Source organism: Nanorana parkeri, unplaced genomic scaffold (assembly GCF_000935625.1).
Source record: "Nanorana parkeri isolate BGI_ZX_2015 unplaced genomic scaffold, ASM93562v1 scaffold2696, whole genome shotgun sequence".
Taxonomy (NCBI): Eukaryota; Metazoa; Chordata; class Amphibia; order Anura; family Dicroglossidae; genus Nanorana; species Nanorana parkeri.
Genome location: NW_017308964.1, coordinates 84,776 through 100,936, shown reverse-complemented (window position 1 = coordinate 100,936; position 16,161 = coordinate 84,776). Strand labels below are relative to the sequence as shown.

Genomic DNA, 16,161 nt, shown 5'->3' with positions numbered 1-16,161 from the left:
CCTCCACACCAAGCTGGTCACACCATGTCTTTATGGAGCTGGCTTTGTACACAGGGGACAGTCATGGTGGGACAGAAAAGGACCTTCACCCAACTGGTCACACCATGTCTTTATGGAGCTGGGTTTGTACACAGGGGACAGTCATGGTGGAACAGAAAAGGATCTTCACCAAACTGTGACCACAAGGTTGGAAGAACACAACTGCCCTTTATTCCATAGGTGTTCAGTAGGGTTGAGGTCAGGGCTCCGTGCAGGACACTCGAGTTCCTCCACCACACTGGTCACACAATGTCTTTATGGAGCCGGCTCCTATAGAACAGGAAGTGTGTTACTGGCAGGATCGCTATGGGATAAATAGAAGAAAAAGCTATGGCTAAGGCAGCCACCTCATCTAAGGACTGGTAAGCGGCAATGCATTACACAGTGGCGTCACTAGGGAGGTGCGGGGGGTTGCGGCTCACACTCGGGTGACACCATTGGAAGGGGTGACACCTAAATGACTGACAGACCCCCTCTGAAAAGTCAGGCACTCGGTCCTGCACGAGAGAGGAGGGGACACGGAGGTATACCTGATCCCGCCGGGTGAACGTCCCCCCTCTCTCCATGATGGCGGCTCCGGGTGACACCAGGTCTCGTGACACCCCTGATATTGCATTATTGTTTTGGGGTTTAGATATGCTTTAATTTTTTATGTCAGGGGGTGGTAAGGGAGGACCTAAATATTGTACCAGAGGGATGAAAAGATTATTTTTGCATGTGAAGTCTTCATGTTGCCCGTAATCAGGGAAGTGGCAGGGGGTGCATCCTACACCCAAATATTTTGCAGCGAAAGCTATCCCTCCTTCCCATCTCAGAAAAACTGGGAGCTACGGGGACGGCGGTTTGGTGATATCAGTGTTTGCTGTGGAATTTGATATCCGGGCAGCTGGGCTCAGCCAGGACTGACAGCAAACGCTCATTTTCATTCCCCTATGGCCAATCATTGACCTGACGAGAGCTGAAATGGATCCATCCCCACCACCCGGGGCGGGGGGGGGCGGCGTGGTAACGATCCTCTGTACACAGGCACGTGTAATGGTATTTACAGCTGTTTGGATCTGTCGTCACCCGGCTAAATGCAGCCGATAATGACACACTTTTCTCATTAGGCGCCGGTCACAAAGGAGGCACCGAGATGAAGAATTTCATGGGAAAAAAATACTGAAAAACAACCAAAACAATTGTACATAAAATAATATAAAAACATGATTCACTTACATGATATAATTATACAGAATATTCAATGGACAGCTGGTAAAATTATCTGTTAACTGTTTTAATGCTTCCCTATATAAGCCTTCTATGTTCCCATGCACACCAGCTGAGATTTCTAGTCAGACTGACAGTGGGAAGGCTTCAACTAACTGCTGGTAGTAGGGGATGGGGATGGAGTTGAGTTGGTGGTCAGTTCCTGGCTTCCTCTATGTTATGGGGATGGAGTTGGGTTGGCGGATCAGTTCCTGGCTTCCTCTATGTTTTGCGGATGGAGTTGGGTTGGCGGATCAGTTCTTGGCTTCCCCTATGTTTTGGGGATGGAGTTGGGTTGGCGGATCAGTTCCTGGCTTCCCCTATGTTTTGGGGATAGAGTTGGGTTGGCGGATCAGTTCCTGGGTTCCTCTATGTTATGGGGATGGAGCTGGGTTGGCGGATCAGTTCCTAGGTTCCTCTATGTTATGGGGATGGAGTTGGGGTGGCAGATCAGTTCCTGGGTTCCTCTATGTTTTGGGGATGGAGTTGGGTTGGCGGATCAGTTCCTGGCTTCCTCTATGCTTTGGGGATGGAGTTGGCGGATCAGTTCCTGGCTTCCTCTATGCTTTGGGGATGGAGTTGGCGGATCAGTTCCTGGCTTCCTCTATGCTTTGGGGATGGAGTTGGCGGATCAGTTCCTGGCTTCCTCTATGCTTTGGGGATGGAGTTGGCGGATCAGTTCCTGGCTTCCTCTATGCTTTGGGGATGGAGTTGGCGGATCAGTTCCTGGCTTCCTCTATGCTTTGGGGATGGAGTTGGCGGATCAGTTCCTGGCTTCCTCTATGCTTTGGGGATGGAGTTGGCGGATCAGTTCCTGGCTTCCTCTATGCTTTGGGGATGGAGTTGGCGGATCAGTTCCTGGCTTCCTCTATGCTTTGGGGATGGAGTTGGCGGATCAGTTCCTGGCTTCCTCTATGCTTTGGGGATGGAGTTGGCGGATCAGTTCCTGGCTTCCTCTATGCTTTGGGGATGGAGTTGGCGGATCAGTTCCTGGCTTCCTCTATGCTTTGGGGATGGAGTTGGCGGATCAGTTCCTGGCTTCCTCTATGCTTTGGGGATGGAGTTGGCGGATCAGTTCCTGGCTTCCTCTATGCTTTGGGGATGGAGTTGGCGGATCAGTTCCTGGCTTCCTCTATGCTTTGGGGATGGAGTTGGCGGATCAGTTCCTGGCTTCCTCTATGCTTTGGGGATGGAGTTGGCGGATCAGTTCCTGGCTTCCTCTATGCTTTGGGGATGGAGTTGGCGGATCAGTTCCTGGCTTCCTCTATGCTTTGGGGATGGAGTTGGCGGATCAGTTCCTGGCTTCCTCTATGCTTTGGGGATGGAGTTGGCGGATCAGTTCCTGGCTTCCTCTATGCTTTGGGGATGGAGTTGGCGGATCAGTTCCTGGCTTCCTCTATGCTTTGGGGATGGAGTTGGCGGATCAGTTCCTGGCTTCCTCTATGCTTTGGGGATGGAGTTGGCGGATCAGTTCCTGGCTTCCTCTATGCTTTGGGGATGGAGTTGGCGGATCAGTTCCTGGCTTCCTCTATGCTTTGGGGATGGAGTTGGCGGATCAGTTCCTGGCTTCCTCTATGCTTTGGGGATGGAGTTGGCGGATCAGTTCCTGGCTTCCTCTATGCTTTGGGGATGGAGTTGGCGGATCAGTTCCTGGCTTCCTCTATGCTTTGGGGATGGAGTTGGCGGATCAGTTCCTGGCTTCCTCTATGCTTTGGGGATGGAGTTGGCGGATCAGTTCCTGGCTTCCTCTATGCTTTGGGGATGGAGTTGGCGGATCAGTTCCTGGCTTCCTCTATGCTTTGGGGATGGAGTTGGCGGATCAGTTCCTGGCTTCCTCTATGCTTTGGGGATGGAGTTGGCGGATCAGTTCCTGGCTTCCTCTATGCTTTGGGGATGGAGTTGGCGGATCAGTTCCTGGCTTCCTCTATGCTTTGGGGATGGAGTTGGCGGATCAGTTCCTGGCTTCCTCTATGCTTTGGGGATGGAGTTGGCGGATCAGTTCCTGGCTTCCTCTATGCTTTGGGGATGGAGTTGGCGGATCAGTTCCTGGCTTCCTCTATGCTTTGGGGATGGAGTTGGCGGATCAGTTCCTGGCTTCCTCTATGCTTTGGGGATGGAGTTGGCGGATCAGTTCCTGGCTTCCTCTATGCTTTGGGGATGGAGTTGGCGGATCAGTTCCTGGCTTCCTCTATGCTTTGGGGATGGAGTTGGCGGATCAGTTCCTGGCTTCCTCTATGCTTTGGGGATGGAGTTGGCGGATCAGTTCCTGGCTTCCTCTATGCTTTGGGGATGGAGTTGGCGGATCAGTTCCTGGCTTCCTCTATGCTTTGGGGATGGAGTTGGCGGATCAGTTCCTGGCTTCCTCTATGCTTTGGGGATGGAGTTGGCGGATCAGTTCCTGGCTTCCTCTATGCTTTGGGGATGGAGTTGGCGGATCAGTTCCTGGCTTCCTCTATGCTTTGGGGATGGAGTTGGCGGATCAGTTCCTGGCTTCCTCTATGCTTTGGGGATGGAGTTGGCGGATCAGTTCCTGGCTTCCTCTATGCTTTGGGGATGGAGTTGGCGGATCAGTTCCTGGCTTCCTCTATGCTTTGGGGATGGAGTTGGCGGATCAGTTCCTGGCTTCCTCTATGCTTTGGGGATGGAGTTGGCGGATCAGTTCCTGGCTTCCTCTATGCTTTGGGGATGGAGTTGGCGGATCAGTTCCTGGCTTCCTCTATGCTTTGGGGATGGAGTTGGCGGATCAGTTCCTGGCTTCCTCTATGCTTTGGGGATGGAGTTGGCGGATCAGTTCCTGGCTTCCTCTATGCTTTGGGGATGGAGTTGGCGGATCAGTTCCTGGCTTCCTCTATGCTTTGGGGATGGAGTTGGCGGATCAGTTCCTGGCTTCCTCTATGCTTTGGGGATGGAGTTGGCGGATCAGTTCCTGGCTTCCTCTATGCTTTGGGGATGGAGTTGGCGGATCAGTTCCTGGCTTCCTCTATGCTTTGGGGATGGAGTTGGCGGATCAGTTCCTGGCTTCCTCTATGCTTTGGGGATGGAGTTGGCGGATCAGTTCCTGGCTTCCTCTATGCTTTGGGGATGGAGTTGGCGGATCAGTTCCTGGCTTCCTCTATGCTTTGGGGATGGAGTTGGCGGATCAGTTCCTGGCTTCCTCTATGCTTTGGGGATGGAGTTGGCGGATCAGTTCCTGGCTTCCTCTATGCTTTGGGGATGGAGTTGGCGGATCAGTTCCTGGCTTCCTCTATGCTTTGGGGATGGAGTTGGCGGATCAGTTCCTGGCTTCCTCTATGCTTTGGGGATGGAGTTGGCGGATCAGTTCCTGGCTTCCTCTATGCTTTGGGGATGGAGTTGGCGGATCAGTTCCTGGCTTCCTCTATGCTTTGGGGATGGAGTTGGCGGATCAGTTCCTGGCTTCCTCTATGCTTTGGGGATGGAGTTGGCGGATCAGTTCCTGGCTTCCTCTATGCTTTGGGGATGGAGTTGGCGGATCAGTTCCTGGCTTCCTCTATGCTTTGGGGATGGAGTTGGCGGATCAGTTCCTGGCTTCCTCTATGCTTTGGGGATGGAGTTGGCGGATCAGTTCCTGGCTTCCTCTATGCTTTGGGGATGGAGTTGGCGGATCAGTTCCTGGCTTCCTCTATGCTTTGGGGATGGAGTTGGCGGATCAGTTCCTGGCTTCCTCTATGCTTTGGGGATGGAGTTGGCGGATCAGTTCCTGGCTTCCTCTATGCTTTGGGGATGGAGTTGGCGGATCAGTTCCTGGCTTCCTCTATGCTTTGGGGATGGAGTTGGCGGATCAGTTCCTGGCTTCCTCTATGCTTTGGGGATGGAGTTGGCGGATCAGTTCCTGGCTTCCTCTATGCTTTGGGGATGGAGTTGGCGGATCAGTTCCTGGCTTCCTCTATGCTTTGGGGATGGAGTTGGCGGATCAGTTCCTGGCTTCCTCTATGCTTTGGGGATGGAGTTGGCGGATCAGTTCCTGGCTTCCTCTATGTTATGGGGATGGAGTTGGGTTGGCGGATCAGCTCCTGGCATCCTCTATGCTTTGGGGATGGAGTTGGCGGATCAGTTCCTGGCTTCCTCTATGTTATGGGGATGGAGTTTTTTTAACGTCATGTGACAGTTTTTCTAAAACAATACAGACTTTGATTTTAGGACAGTGGTGGAGTGCCAGGGCCCAGGCGCAGCTGCAACCTCTGTGACAATGGTAGTTCTGCCACTGACTCCAAGGTGTAGAGGGACTACAAATCCCAGCCATACATTATACAGCAATGCAGAATAATATGAAGCTACATACTCTGTGTTGCTCACCAGGGCTGCGTGCGGGTTTCACCAGGACTGTGTGGGCAGGAGCAGGGTTCACCAGGGCTGTGCGTGTGGGAGTTCCTAGGACTGTGCGGGCAGGTGTAGGTTTCACCAGGGATGTGCGGGCAGTTGCAGGTCTCCCTAGAACTGTGCAAGCAGGTGCGGGTCTCACTAGGGCTGTGCAGGCGGGTGTGGGTCTCACTAGGGCTGTGCAGGCGGGTGCGGGTCTCACCAGGGCTGTGCAGGCGGGGGCGGGTCTCACCAGGGCTGCGCAGGCGGGTGCGGGTCTCACTAGGGCTGTGTGGGCGGGTGCAGGTCTCACCAGGGCTGCGCAGGCGGGTGCGGGTCTCACTAGGGCTGTGTGGGCGGGTGCAGGTCTCACCAGGGCTGCGCAGGCGGGTGCGGGTCTCACTAGGGCTGTGTGGGCGGGTGCAGGTCTCACCAGGGCTGCGCAGGCGGGTGCGGGTCTCACTAGGGCTGTGTGGGCGGGTGCAGGTCTCACCAGGGCTGCGCAGGCGGGTGCGGGTCTCACTAGGGCTGTGTGGGCGGGTGCAGGTCTCACCAGGGCTGCGCAGGCGGGTGCGGGTCTCACTAGGGCTGTGTGGGCGGGTGCAGGTCTCACCAGGGCTGCGCAGGCGGGTGCGGGTCTCACTAGGGCTGTGTGGGCGGGTGCAGGTCTCACCAGGGCTGCGCAGGCGGGTGCGGGTCTCACTAGGGCTGTGTGGGCGGGTGCAGGTCTCACCAGGGCTGCGCAGGCGGGTGCGGGTCTCACTAGGGCTGTGTGGGCGGGTGCAGGTCTCACCAGGGCTGCGCAGGCGGGTGCGGGTCTCACTAGGGCTGTGTGGGCGGGTGCAGGTCTCACCAGGGCTGCGCAGGCGGGTGCGGGTCTCACTAGGGCTGTGTGGGCGGGTGCAGGTCTCACCAGGGCTGCGCAGGCGGGTGCGGGTCTCACTAGGGCTGTGTGGGCGGGTGCAGGTCTCACCAGGGCTGCGCAGGCGGGTGCGGGTCTCACTAGGGCTGTGTGGGCGGGTGCAGGTCTCACCAGGGCTGCGCAGGCGGGTGCGGGTCTCACTAGGGCTGTGTGGGCGGGTGCGTGCATCTGGAAGGAGGAGATGTTGAGCTGGCCCGTGCTGGCACTGCAAGGTCCTCAGAAGGTTTCCATGAGGTCCCCAGCAAGTGTGATTGATAGTGCCGGTATCGGTGCTTAGTATCGGGGCATTTTCACTTGTACTCATGAAAATGTCCAGTATCGGCACCAATACCCATACTAGTATCGGTGCATCCCTACGGGCTTCCTATATATAGTATGAGGATGGAGTCAGGTGGGATGATCAGTTCCTGGCATCCTAAAGATTTCGGAGTTGGATTTGGTGGGGTGATCAGTTACAGAGATGTTAGTCTGAGGAGGGCTACAGAAAAGGTCAGTGTAAGAGTTAGTGTTGGGGGTCACATGTAAGTTGGTATGAGGGTTATAGGGATAGTGAGTATGAGGGTTAGTGTTAAGGTCGAGGTTACAGGGAGGGTTAGTGTTAAGGTCGAGGTTACAGTGAGGGTTAGTGTTAAGGTCGAGGTTACACTGAGAGTTAGTGTTAAGGTCGTGGTTACAGTGAGGGTCAGTGTTAAGGTCGTGGTTACAGTGAGGGTCAGTGTTAAGGTCGAGGTTACAGTGAGGGTTAGTGTTAAGGTCGTGGTTACAGTGAGGGTTAGTTTGAGGGAAAGCCTTAGTATAGGACATCGCCCTTTGATCTGGGATTGCCAGATCCAATACTACCAGTGCCAACGTCTCTAAAAGCTTATGCAGTGACTTGAAGATGTCTTTTTAGGTTTGTTTTCAATCTCCAGAGTTGACCAAACATTTTGTGGGTGGACTTGTCCTTTAACAAAGGAAACAATGTAACAAAATGATAATAAAATAAGAATAAAGGTAATCCTTCTGAGCAATTCCTGTCTGCGTTCCCCCGCGCTCTATTTGCGCTGCAGACAGCCCGGAGCAGAGGCCAGTGCGCCGTGGGGTCGGTTTCGGCACAAACAACCCTATGTGTGACCTTTAACCTCCGACTTCCTTGCGGTGCTGACAGCTTCACCCTTCTATCCCCAAAGCTCCCACTTCCAGTCTTGACATTGTAGCGAAACATCTGCCTCACGTCTCATCAAAGCCATTTCTCTTCTTCCCGCAGTAACCTGTCTGCAAATTCCCTGGTGGCCCTGTCATGGAGGACCTTCTACAACCTACCTCTCCAAGAACTGTAGGTCAACCAATCTTTCATCGCAAGTATTAATGTTTGTTTGGCCGTGTCTCGGAGGAATGGGGGGACGAGAGATCTTTCATGGACAGGACCTGTCAAAGCAAATATGTTTTCCTCTCATTGTGTCCCCCACGTTGTCTCCAACATGTTGAAGCGAGGAATAAATCAGAGTCTTCATGTATATTCATTACACTGAAACTCCAGACAAACCTGTCGGGTTCATTATACGAGAATTTCAGTAAACTTTTCTAACTACTCGTGTTTTGTACCTACTGAAACATGTGTTGATTCAGTCAGGGCCAGATTTCCCACAAGGCCAACCAAGGCCCGGCCTTGGGGCAGCAGGGAGTAGAGGGGCGGCAGGGGTTGTGGAATTCCTATCTTCTGCAGCAGTGCAGCTGCAGAGATGTTTCAAAATGAGAGCTGAGTGGGATATTCAGCCTTAGGCCGGGCACACACCTTACAACCATGGTAGGACTTTTGTCTTGCGATGGTTGTAAGGTACTTAAAAAGACGTGAGGGGCGGGCTTCCGATGACCGCAATGCCGAACGGGAAGTGTGCGCTTGCGCACACCGGCCCGTCCGGCTTTTATCGTACGAACATGCCACAGACCCGCAGAACATCGTACGACGCTCGGCGGGTTTTCGAACATGTCCGTAAGTTAAAAGTCGTGCGACCTTACAGTAGTAGAGGTCGCACGGCTTCCACCCACCTTACCATAATCGTACGATGGCGGGATTTCCCGCTATTATCGTACGATTATGGTATGGTGTGTGGGGACCTTAACACAAGCCAAGTGTTGTATAGAATTGTAGCACCGGCATCCCTTTAGATGAAATCTCCTCCCAATTGAAGTAAACCATTTTATTCTGCTCACTATTTGGCTAGATATTTGTCTGTCTACCTTATACAACCCGGGATGGGCAAACTTCATGTGTTTGCCAGACTAGTCCGGGGTCATGGGTCATGGGTGCAAGGGGGCGTCTTTCTGAGACCATTAACTATGATATTATTGGAGGTGTTTGTCTTCAGTTTTAGTTTTGGGGCTGGAAATTTAGGCCTCTGTTCTGACACCCATCCCTGTCTTGGTTCCTAGAGTCCTGATGGAAAACCCATTCCAGTGTTCTTGCGAAGTGCGGTGGATTCAGATCCGCAGAGACGAAGGATGGGCCGACCTTGGAAACCAAACTTTGAGCTGTTGGGATCACGGTCTTGAGATCTTCCTAGAAGAGGCCAACATCTCCCAGTGTGGTACACATCCCGTTTTTCTATGAGCAGGGTAGAACATAGGGCAATAAAAACATGGTGTGGACCAGGGCTGCCATCAGGGGGGTTACGGCCAGTACTGGTGTAAGGGGCCCAGGCAGCTAGGGGGGGGCCCAGACTCCAAGCAAGCATTTTTGTTATACATTATAATGGACAGATGAATTTGTTAGGTTCCGGGCCCCCCTGTGCTATTTGTACCTTCCTGATTACGTTCAGGGGCGGAGCTTTATTTCCTGGGCAGAAGCACAGAAGCAATGTACAAAGACTGATGTGACAGGCCTAAAGCTGTGTAAGGGGCCCCACAATTCCTGATGGCTGCCCTGGTGTGGACTAATACTTTAGGAGGCCTAGGGACAGAATTGGTAAAGCAAATGTTTTTTTTTGGTAAAAGGACTTCACGGTGTCGTATTTCTCATCAGATCGTCCGGACGTTTACATCACGGAGCAAAACCTCACAGTCCTTCACGGGGATAATCTGACCCTTCAGTGTAATGTATATGGTCAACCACAACCAACAGCCAACTGGACTTTGCCCAATATCAATCCTCAGTATAAAATTGAGGTAAGTGTGCAAGATAACCAACCTTGAAGAAAGATATGTTTGCTAGCGATCCATAGATACTCATCAACAGATGGACAGCATGACAACTATGCTTCTTCTCCACGTCTTGTCTCCGCAGCAGTCTGAAGGACCCAACACAGAGATCTTCCTGCACCTCTTTAACATCTCCTCAGGCTTCAATAAGAGGGATGTCACCTGCTGGGCTGAAAACATGGCCGGCCCCACCAAGAAGTTTGTTCACCTGGATGTCCACTGTGAGTAGACGAACCAATATTCTTTTACCTCCTCTGAGGATAATCCTCATTATGACTATCCTGTATATATAACAAATCTGATGTACCAGCTAGGCACGTACCTAGGGTGTCACAGTCCAGGGAGAACCATAGAAAGTGATTGGTGCAGACAGGGCCGGATTTACTCTCTCTGCTGCCCCAAGGCCAGGTTCCTCAATGCGCCCTTCTATCCACCAACCCCCCCCTATGGAGAATAGCAGACCTACAGGCAGCATACATCGTCAAGATCACTTGTACAAAACAAGCGGTGGCTTCCCCGCTCTACATTTAGCAGGGTTAAATGTAGAAAACAACTACCCACCCGGCGCAAAAGCCAGTAGCAGGCTGGCTATTGAAACCCCACCCACTGAGTAGATGACCTGGTGACCACGGTGGGTCTGCGGGCAATTTAAGTACGTCCCCGAGGCGATGTATGGCGGCTGGGGTCATTCCAGTTTAAGAAAGGTGCCGGCAGACACTGGTCCGATTTCGGATAGTTATATTGCCTTCAAGGACCTTGAAACCTAGCAAGTCCTACTGTACGGTTACTTGGTTATTGTTGTTGTTTGTTGTTATTTATAAAGTTTTGTAAAAAAAAAAAAAAAAAGGCTGCTGTGGCCATTTATACTCCTTACCTGGTGTAGTGTGTTAATTGGAAGGAAGGGGATGGGGAATCGAAGGTAAAGGGGGTGGTGGCAGTAAAAAGGGGACCTCTGAGCTACCTTAGTCATGTATCAGTTGACGTTACGGGCGGTGAACTGGACATTCTTTCTGCCATTAGTACAGTTGCAGAGTTTCTTGGGTGACAACAGCGATCCACCCTCTAAAAGCATGTCCAGATTCAGAATTTCTGTCATCTGTGTATCGTGTTTGCTATATTGTCACCCGTGTCCCTCTCTATCTCAGTCCCGGCAGTGGTGGTGGATTTAGGGCAAGCAGTCCTCCAGCACCACGTCTGCATTCCTTACACGATAGACGGGAACCCTGCCCCTGACCTCAGATGGCAATTCAACGGGGAGATTGTGGACATGAGCACCTACCAGTACACTAAGTTTCTGGAGTACAGAGAAAACGGCACGCTTATCCACGGCTGCCTGTACTTTAATAAGCCGACGCACGTCAACAATGGCAACTACACAATCGTGGTGTGGAACGAGCTGGGGAGAGACAGCAAAAGCGTCTACGTCACCTTCATGGACAATCCTTTCGACTTTAATCCAGAGGAGCCAATCCCAGGTGAGAAGATTCCACAATTCTAGAGAACAAAATGACCTTCTGAGCAGAACATCACAAATCCAACCCCTCACAAGTCTATTATTATGTACATTCCTGCAGAAAACAATACACTTCCAAACACTTATCACACAGATACAAGATGTAATATTCCTGCCAATATAGTTGTAAAATGCAAAATCACTACTGTATATGGTCAAAAGTCTGTGGACACCTGACCATCAAACCTACCTATATGACCAAACGTATGTGGACACCCCTCTAAATTATCGAGCTCAGAGGTTTTTCATTGAAGGATACAGTTAATGATAAAACATACAAAGACATTGTAGACAGTTGTGCTCTTCCAGCCTTGTGGTCACAGTTTGGTGAAGACCCTTTTATGTTCCACCATGACTGTCCCCTGTGTACAAAGCCAGCTCCATACAGACACGGTGTGACCAGCTTGGTGGAGGAACTCGAGTGTCCTACACAGAGCCCTGACCTCAACCCTACTGATCACCTTTGGAATAAAAGGCAGTTGTGCTCTTCCAGCCTTGTGGTAACACTGTAGTGAAGGCTGTTTTCTGTTCCACCATGACTGTCCCCTGTGTACAATGGGCTCCTACACTTCAGGCTATGGCCAAAGTACATGGAGATCTCCCAAAATGATGGAGTTCAGGTGTCTCCAGTGAAGGTTCTGTTCATCCTACATCATACAAAGACATTGTAGACAATTGTGCTCTTGTGGTAACAGTTTGGTAAAGACCCTTTTCTGTTCCACCTGACTGTCCCCTGTGTACAAAGCCAGCTTCATAAAGACATGGTGTGACCCGTTTGGTGTGTAGGAACTCGATTGTCCTGCACAGAGCCCTGACCTCAACCCTACTGAATACCTTCGGGATGAATTGGAATGCCAATTGTGAGCAAGGTCTTCTTATCTGAAATCAGTACCTGACCTCACAAATGGGCACAAATTCCCACAGACACCCTCCTAATGATGGAGTTCAGGTGTCTCCAGTGAAGGTTCTCGTAATACTTCATCATACAAAGACATTGTAGACATTTATCCTCTTCCAGCCTTGTGGTAACAGTTTGGTGAAGACCCTTTTCTGTTCCACCATGACTGTCCCCTGTGTGCAAAGCCAGCTCCATATTTGACCAGTTTGGAGGAACTCGAGTGTCCTGCACAGAGCCCTCAACCCTACTGAACACCTTTGGGAAGAATTGGATGGCCAATTGTGAGCCAGGTCTTCTCATCCAACCTCACAAACTGGACAAATTACATAGTTACATAGTATTTGAGGTTGAATAAACACACAGGTCCATCAAATTCCCACAGACACCTTCCAAAATCTTGTGGAAAGCCTTTCCAGAAGAGTGGGGGATGGTACAGCCACAAGGGAAACCCCAAATTAATGTCCATGGTTTTGGAATGGGATGTCCAAAAAAGCTCCATTGTCTAAAAACTTTTGGCCATATACTGTACTTTCTGCAGCCAAAACATTTTTTAGTTCTTGATAGAGTAGGGAAGGGTTATGGGTGTCCTTGACTTCATGTAGAGAAGGGATTTTTATTTCTAGTACACCAGGACAAGGAATGAGGAGAACGGTAGAGGGAGGGGGGATCACAGAGAGGCACAGACAGAAATATGAACCTCACAGAGGTCCTAAACTCTCCCAGCTCTATTAAAAAGTATTTTGTCTCTGTCCCCATTGGAGATATCTTGTCTCAGGGACAACCCTTCTCAATGGAGACACCACAATATAATTCCTGACTGAGGTTCTAATTAGGGATGCACAGATACTTTTCGAGTACTAGTACAGATACTTGGCATTTTCATGAGAATTAACCAGGGTTGCAGCGGTTGCAGCTGGGACCTTTCTCTGGCGCTCCACCACTGTCCTGAAATCATTAGTCTGTATTGTTTTAGGAAAACTGTCACATGACAATAAACAAAAATGTATCAGTACTCGTACTTGTAAGTACTCGGCAAGTACCAGTACTCGTACTCGCAAAACTGGTATCTGTGCATCCCTTTATTTATATTTATAAAAACAAAATCGTACATTAAAACAGAGATGTACAAATCCCGGGAGCTCCGTGTGCTCCTTACACATGACAGCGGCCTCCTAATTTTTTTATTTTTCTCTAGTGTAGTCTTGGAGCTCAAAAGTATCGGTACATGTACTCGTACTTGTACCGAGTACTGTACTTGGTATCTGTGCAACCCTAGTTCTAATGCTTCCCCGCTCTTCTAATGCGTCCTCATATTATTATAAATGGCGCTTTAGAAATGTTGCTTTCGAAATCCAACAATGTAACAAAAGAAGATTTCTTTGTCTTTTTAATAAAAGGACCAACTTTTTGGATGACTCCAGTAACATAATATCTTTTTTTTTCTTTTTTATATTCCAGTGTCGCTGTCCCCCGAGGGTAAGTGTGTCTACTTAATTGTGTTTGTCAACCAGCTCATTAATATTTGAGTGCCATTATGATGTTTTGCGTCTCTGGTGATTGAAAATCGTCTCTGCGACATAAGTGGAGACTTCAAGAGACGTACTAGAAAAGTTTCATGTCTGGGATTTGTCAGGCTGCTGGCAGATACGGACTGCGGATCGTATTCATGATTATCGTAGATTGTAGACAAGTGTCTAAATAAACATGCGGGGTGATTGTCTGACAACTGGTGCGGAGAAAAGGGAAGGTCCTCACAGTGACAAATCACATTGTAAAGATGGCCATTCTCTAATAGTTTGAAAAAAAATATTTTCTGAACGTTCGTTCGATTTTTTTAACAGTTCCTGCTGCTGAGCAGAGGACCCAAAACCCAGTATTGCCACCCAAGGGTCTAACAAGACAGGGGAGCACTCTAAGAAGGAACAATTAGGACCATGCGGTCTAGACACAAGTTGATGCCTTGCGTTGCTGGCTCTCTGTTGAGCAAATATCAGTAAAGATGCCTTATCTGAACCTGTGCGTGAAAAAAACAACCCCGGGGTACCCTGACAATCCAACTACATTGAACTTAGAGAATGTATCAGGAATTGACATGTTTTTTTGTGCAGCAGATAGTAATATTGCCCAAGGTAGACACAACAGGGACCCCATGGTATCTTCCAAAAGGGCTTGGGAGACTAATTTTCAGAAGAGATGACTAGTCAGTGGTTCTGTCTGAGCACCAATCCTCAGACCCATTTGACCAACGCTGAGCCCATGTGGGCAATGCAGAGCGCATGTGACCAATACAGAGCCCATGTGACCAATGCAGAGCCCATGTAACCAATGCAGAGTGCATGTAACCAATGCAGAGCCCATGTGACCAATGCAGAGTGCATGTGACCAATGCAGAGCCCATGTAACCAATGCAGAGTGCATGTGACCAATGCAGAGCTCATGTGACCAATGCAGAGCCCATGTAACCATTGCAGAACCCATGTGACCAATACAGAGCCTATGTGACCAATGCAGAACCCATGTAACCAATACAGAGCCCATGTGACCAATACAGAGCACATGTAACCAATGCAGAGCTCAAGTGACCAATGCAGAGCCCATGTAACCATTGCAGAACCCATGTGACCAATACAGAGCCTATGTGACCAATGCAGAACCCATGTAACCAATACAGAGCCCATGTGACCAATACAGAGCACATGTGACCAATGCAGAGTCCATGTGACCAATACAGAGCCTATGTGACCAATGCAGAGCCCATGTGACCAATGGAGAGCCCATATGACCAATGCAGAGCCCATATGACCAATGCAGAGCCCACGTGACCAATGCAGAGCGCATTTGACCAATGCAGAGCCCATGTGACCAATGCAGAGCCCATGTAACCAATGCAGAGCTCATGTGACCAATGCAGAGCCCATATGACCAATGCAGAGCCCACGTGACCAATACAGAGCGCATGTAACCAATGCAGAACCCATATGACCTATGCCCCTGGAGTAGTACTGTTTTTTCTGCCATCTAATATCTGCTACAAACTGGTCCGCTTTAAAAAGAATATAAACTTCCTGTACATATGGTATATAAAGAGAAGAGCACTTCCTGTTTCCTGAATTCTAACAGCACCGAATGGTTATTTTAGGGTTCCCTCAGGGAACATGGTCTCCTTCTCTGCTCTCATCCTTCACTTACACCCTATGGCTGGTCTTTGTAATATTCCTCCCGCTTGTCTGTTCTCTCCCCCTTCATCCTCATGCTCGGCCCTCACCGGAGTGCACAGACTCTGGAGGTCTTACACACTCAGGAAGTGAAGGCGTCTTCCTCTCTATGAGTGCACATAGACATCATATATTTCCCTGCGGTATGTCTGCAAGGCCTCAGCTGGGGTCTAGTAAATGATAGTGGCTCTGCACAATGTCCTCAGTATCATACAGGAGATAAAAAGAAGACGGCTTCACAAAGATGTCAAAAGAATTATGTAGAACGAGCCTAAGGGAAACTTTACTTCCCATTTGACAACCCAGCAATGCGAAGCTGTTTCAATGGTCATGTGACTACTGCGAGCTGTAGTAATAGGGAGCAGAACGCTATCATGAGATGTTTGCTCTCAGGTTATCTTACATTAGAATAGTTTGCAGGAAGTGTCTATTGAAGGTTCCTTATGAAGCTTTGTCTACCAGCAGTCATCCAGTATGGTCTGATGACCATTAGGGACGAGCCAAACGCCCCCCGTGTTCGGTTCGTATTCGAACATTCGAACGGCCGAAATGTTCGAATACGAACTCAATGCAAGCGTATGGGGGTCGAATGTTCGCCCCCCATACAGCTGCCGGTACATGTAGTAAAACTGTGGCTGCAGCGGCCTGTGTCCCTTCAAATCCTTCAAATTAGCGGAGACAGCGGGGACACAGACCGCTGCAGGCCTTCGCTGCCCCCCTTAACTCCGCTGCTGTCCCGGCCTCCGGTCCCCTGGTCCGTCCGCTGCTGTCCCAGCCTCCGGTCCCCTGGTCCGTCCGCTGCTGTCCCGGCCTCAGGTCCCCTGGTCCGTCC

The 16,161-nt window shown here is 50.3% G+C and overlaps 1 protein-coding gene across 1 annotated transcript in view; it reads left to right on the top strand.

Annotated features, from left to right (window-relative positions):
* NTRK1 (neurotrophic receptor tyrosine kinase 1) overlaps positions 1-16,161 on the top strand; it is a 64,754-nt gene that overhangs the window by 9,802 nt on the left and 38,791 nt on the right. The window contains exons 4-9 of the mRNA XM_018574048.1: positions 7,773-7,841; positions 8,939-9,093; positions 9,528-9,670; positions 9,789-9,924; positions 10,849-11,178; positions 13,573-13,590. Coding sequence (XP_018429550.1) covers positions 7,773-7,841; positions 8,939-9,093; positions 9,528-9,670; positions 9,789-9,924; positions 10,849-11,178; positions 13,573-13,590 — 851 coding nt within the window. The remainder of the gene's footprint in view (positions 1-7,772; positions 7,842-8,938; positions 9,094-9,527; positions 9,671-9,788; positions 9,925-10,848; positions 11,179-13,572; positions 13,591-16,161) is intronic.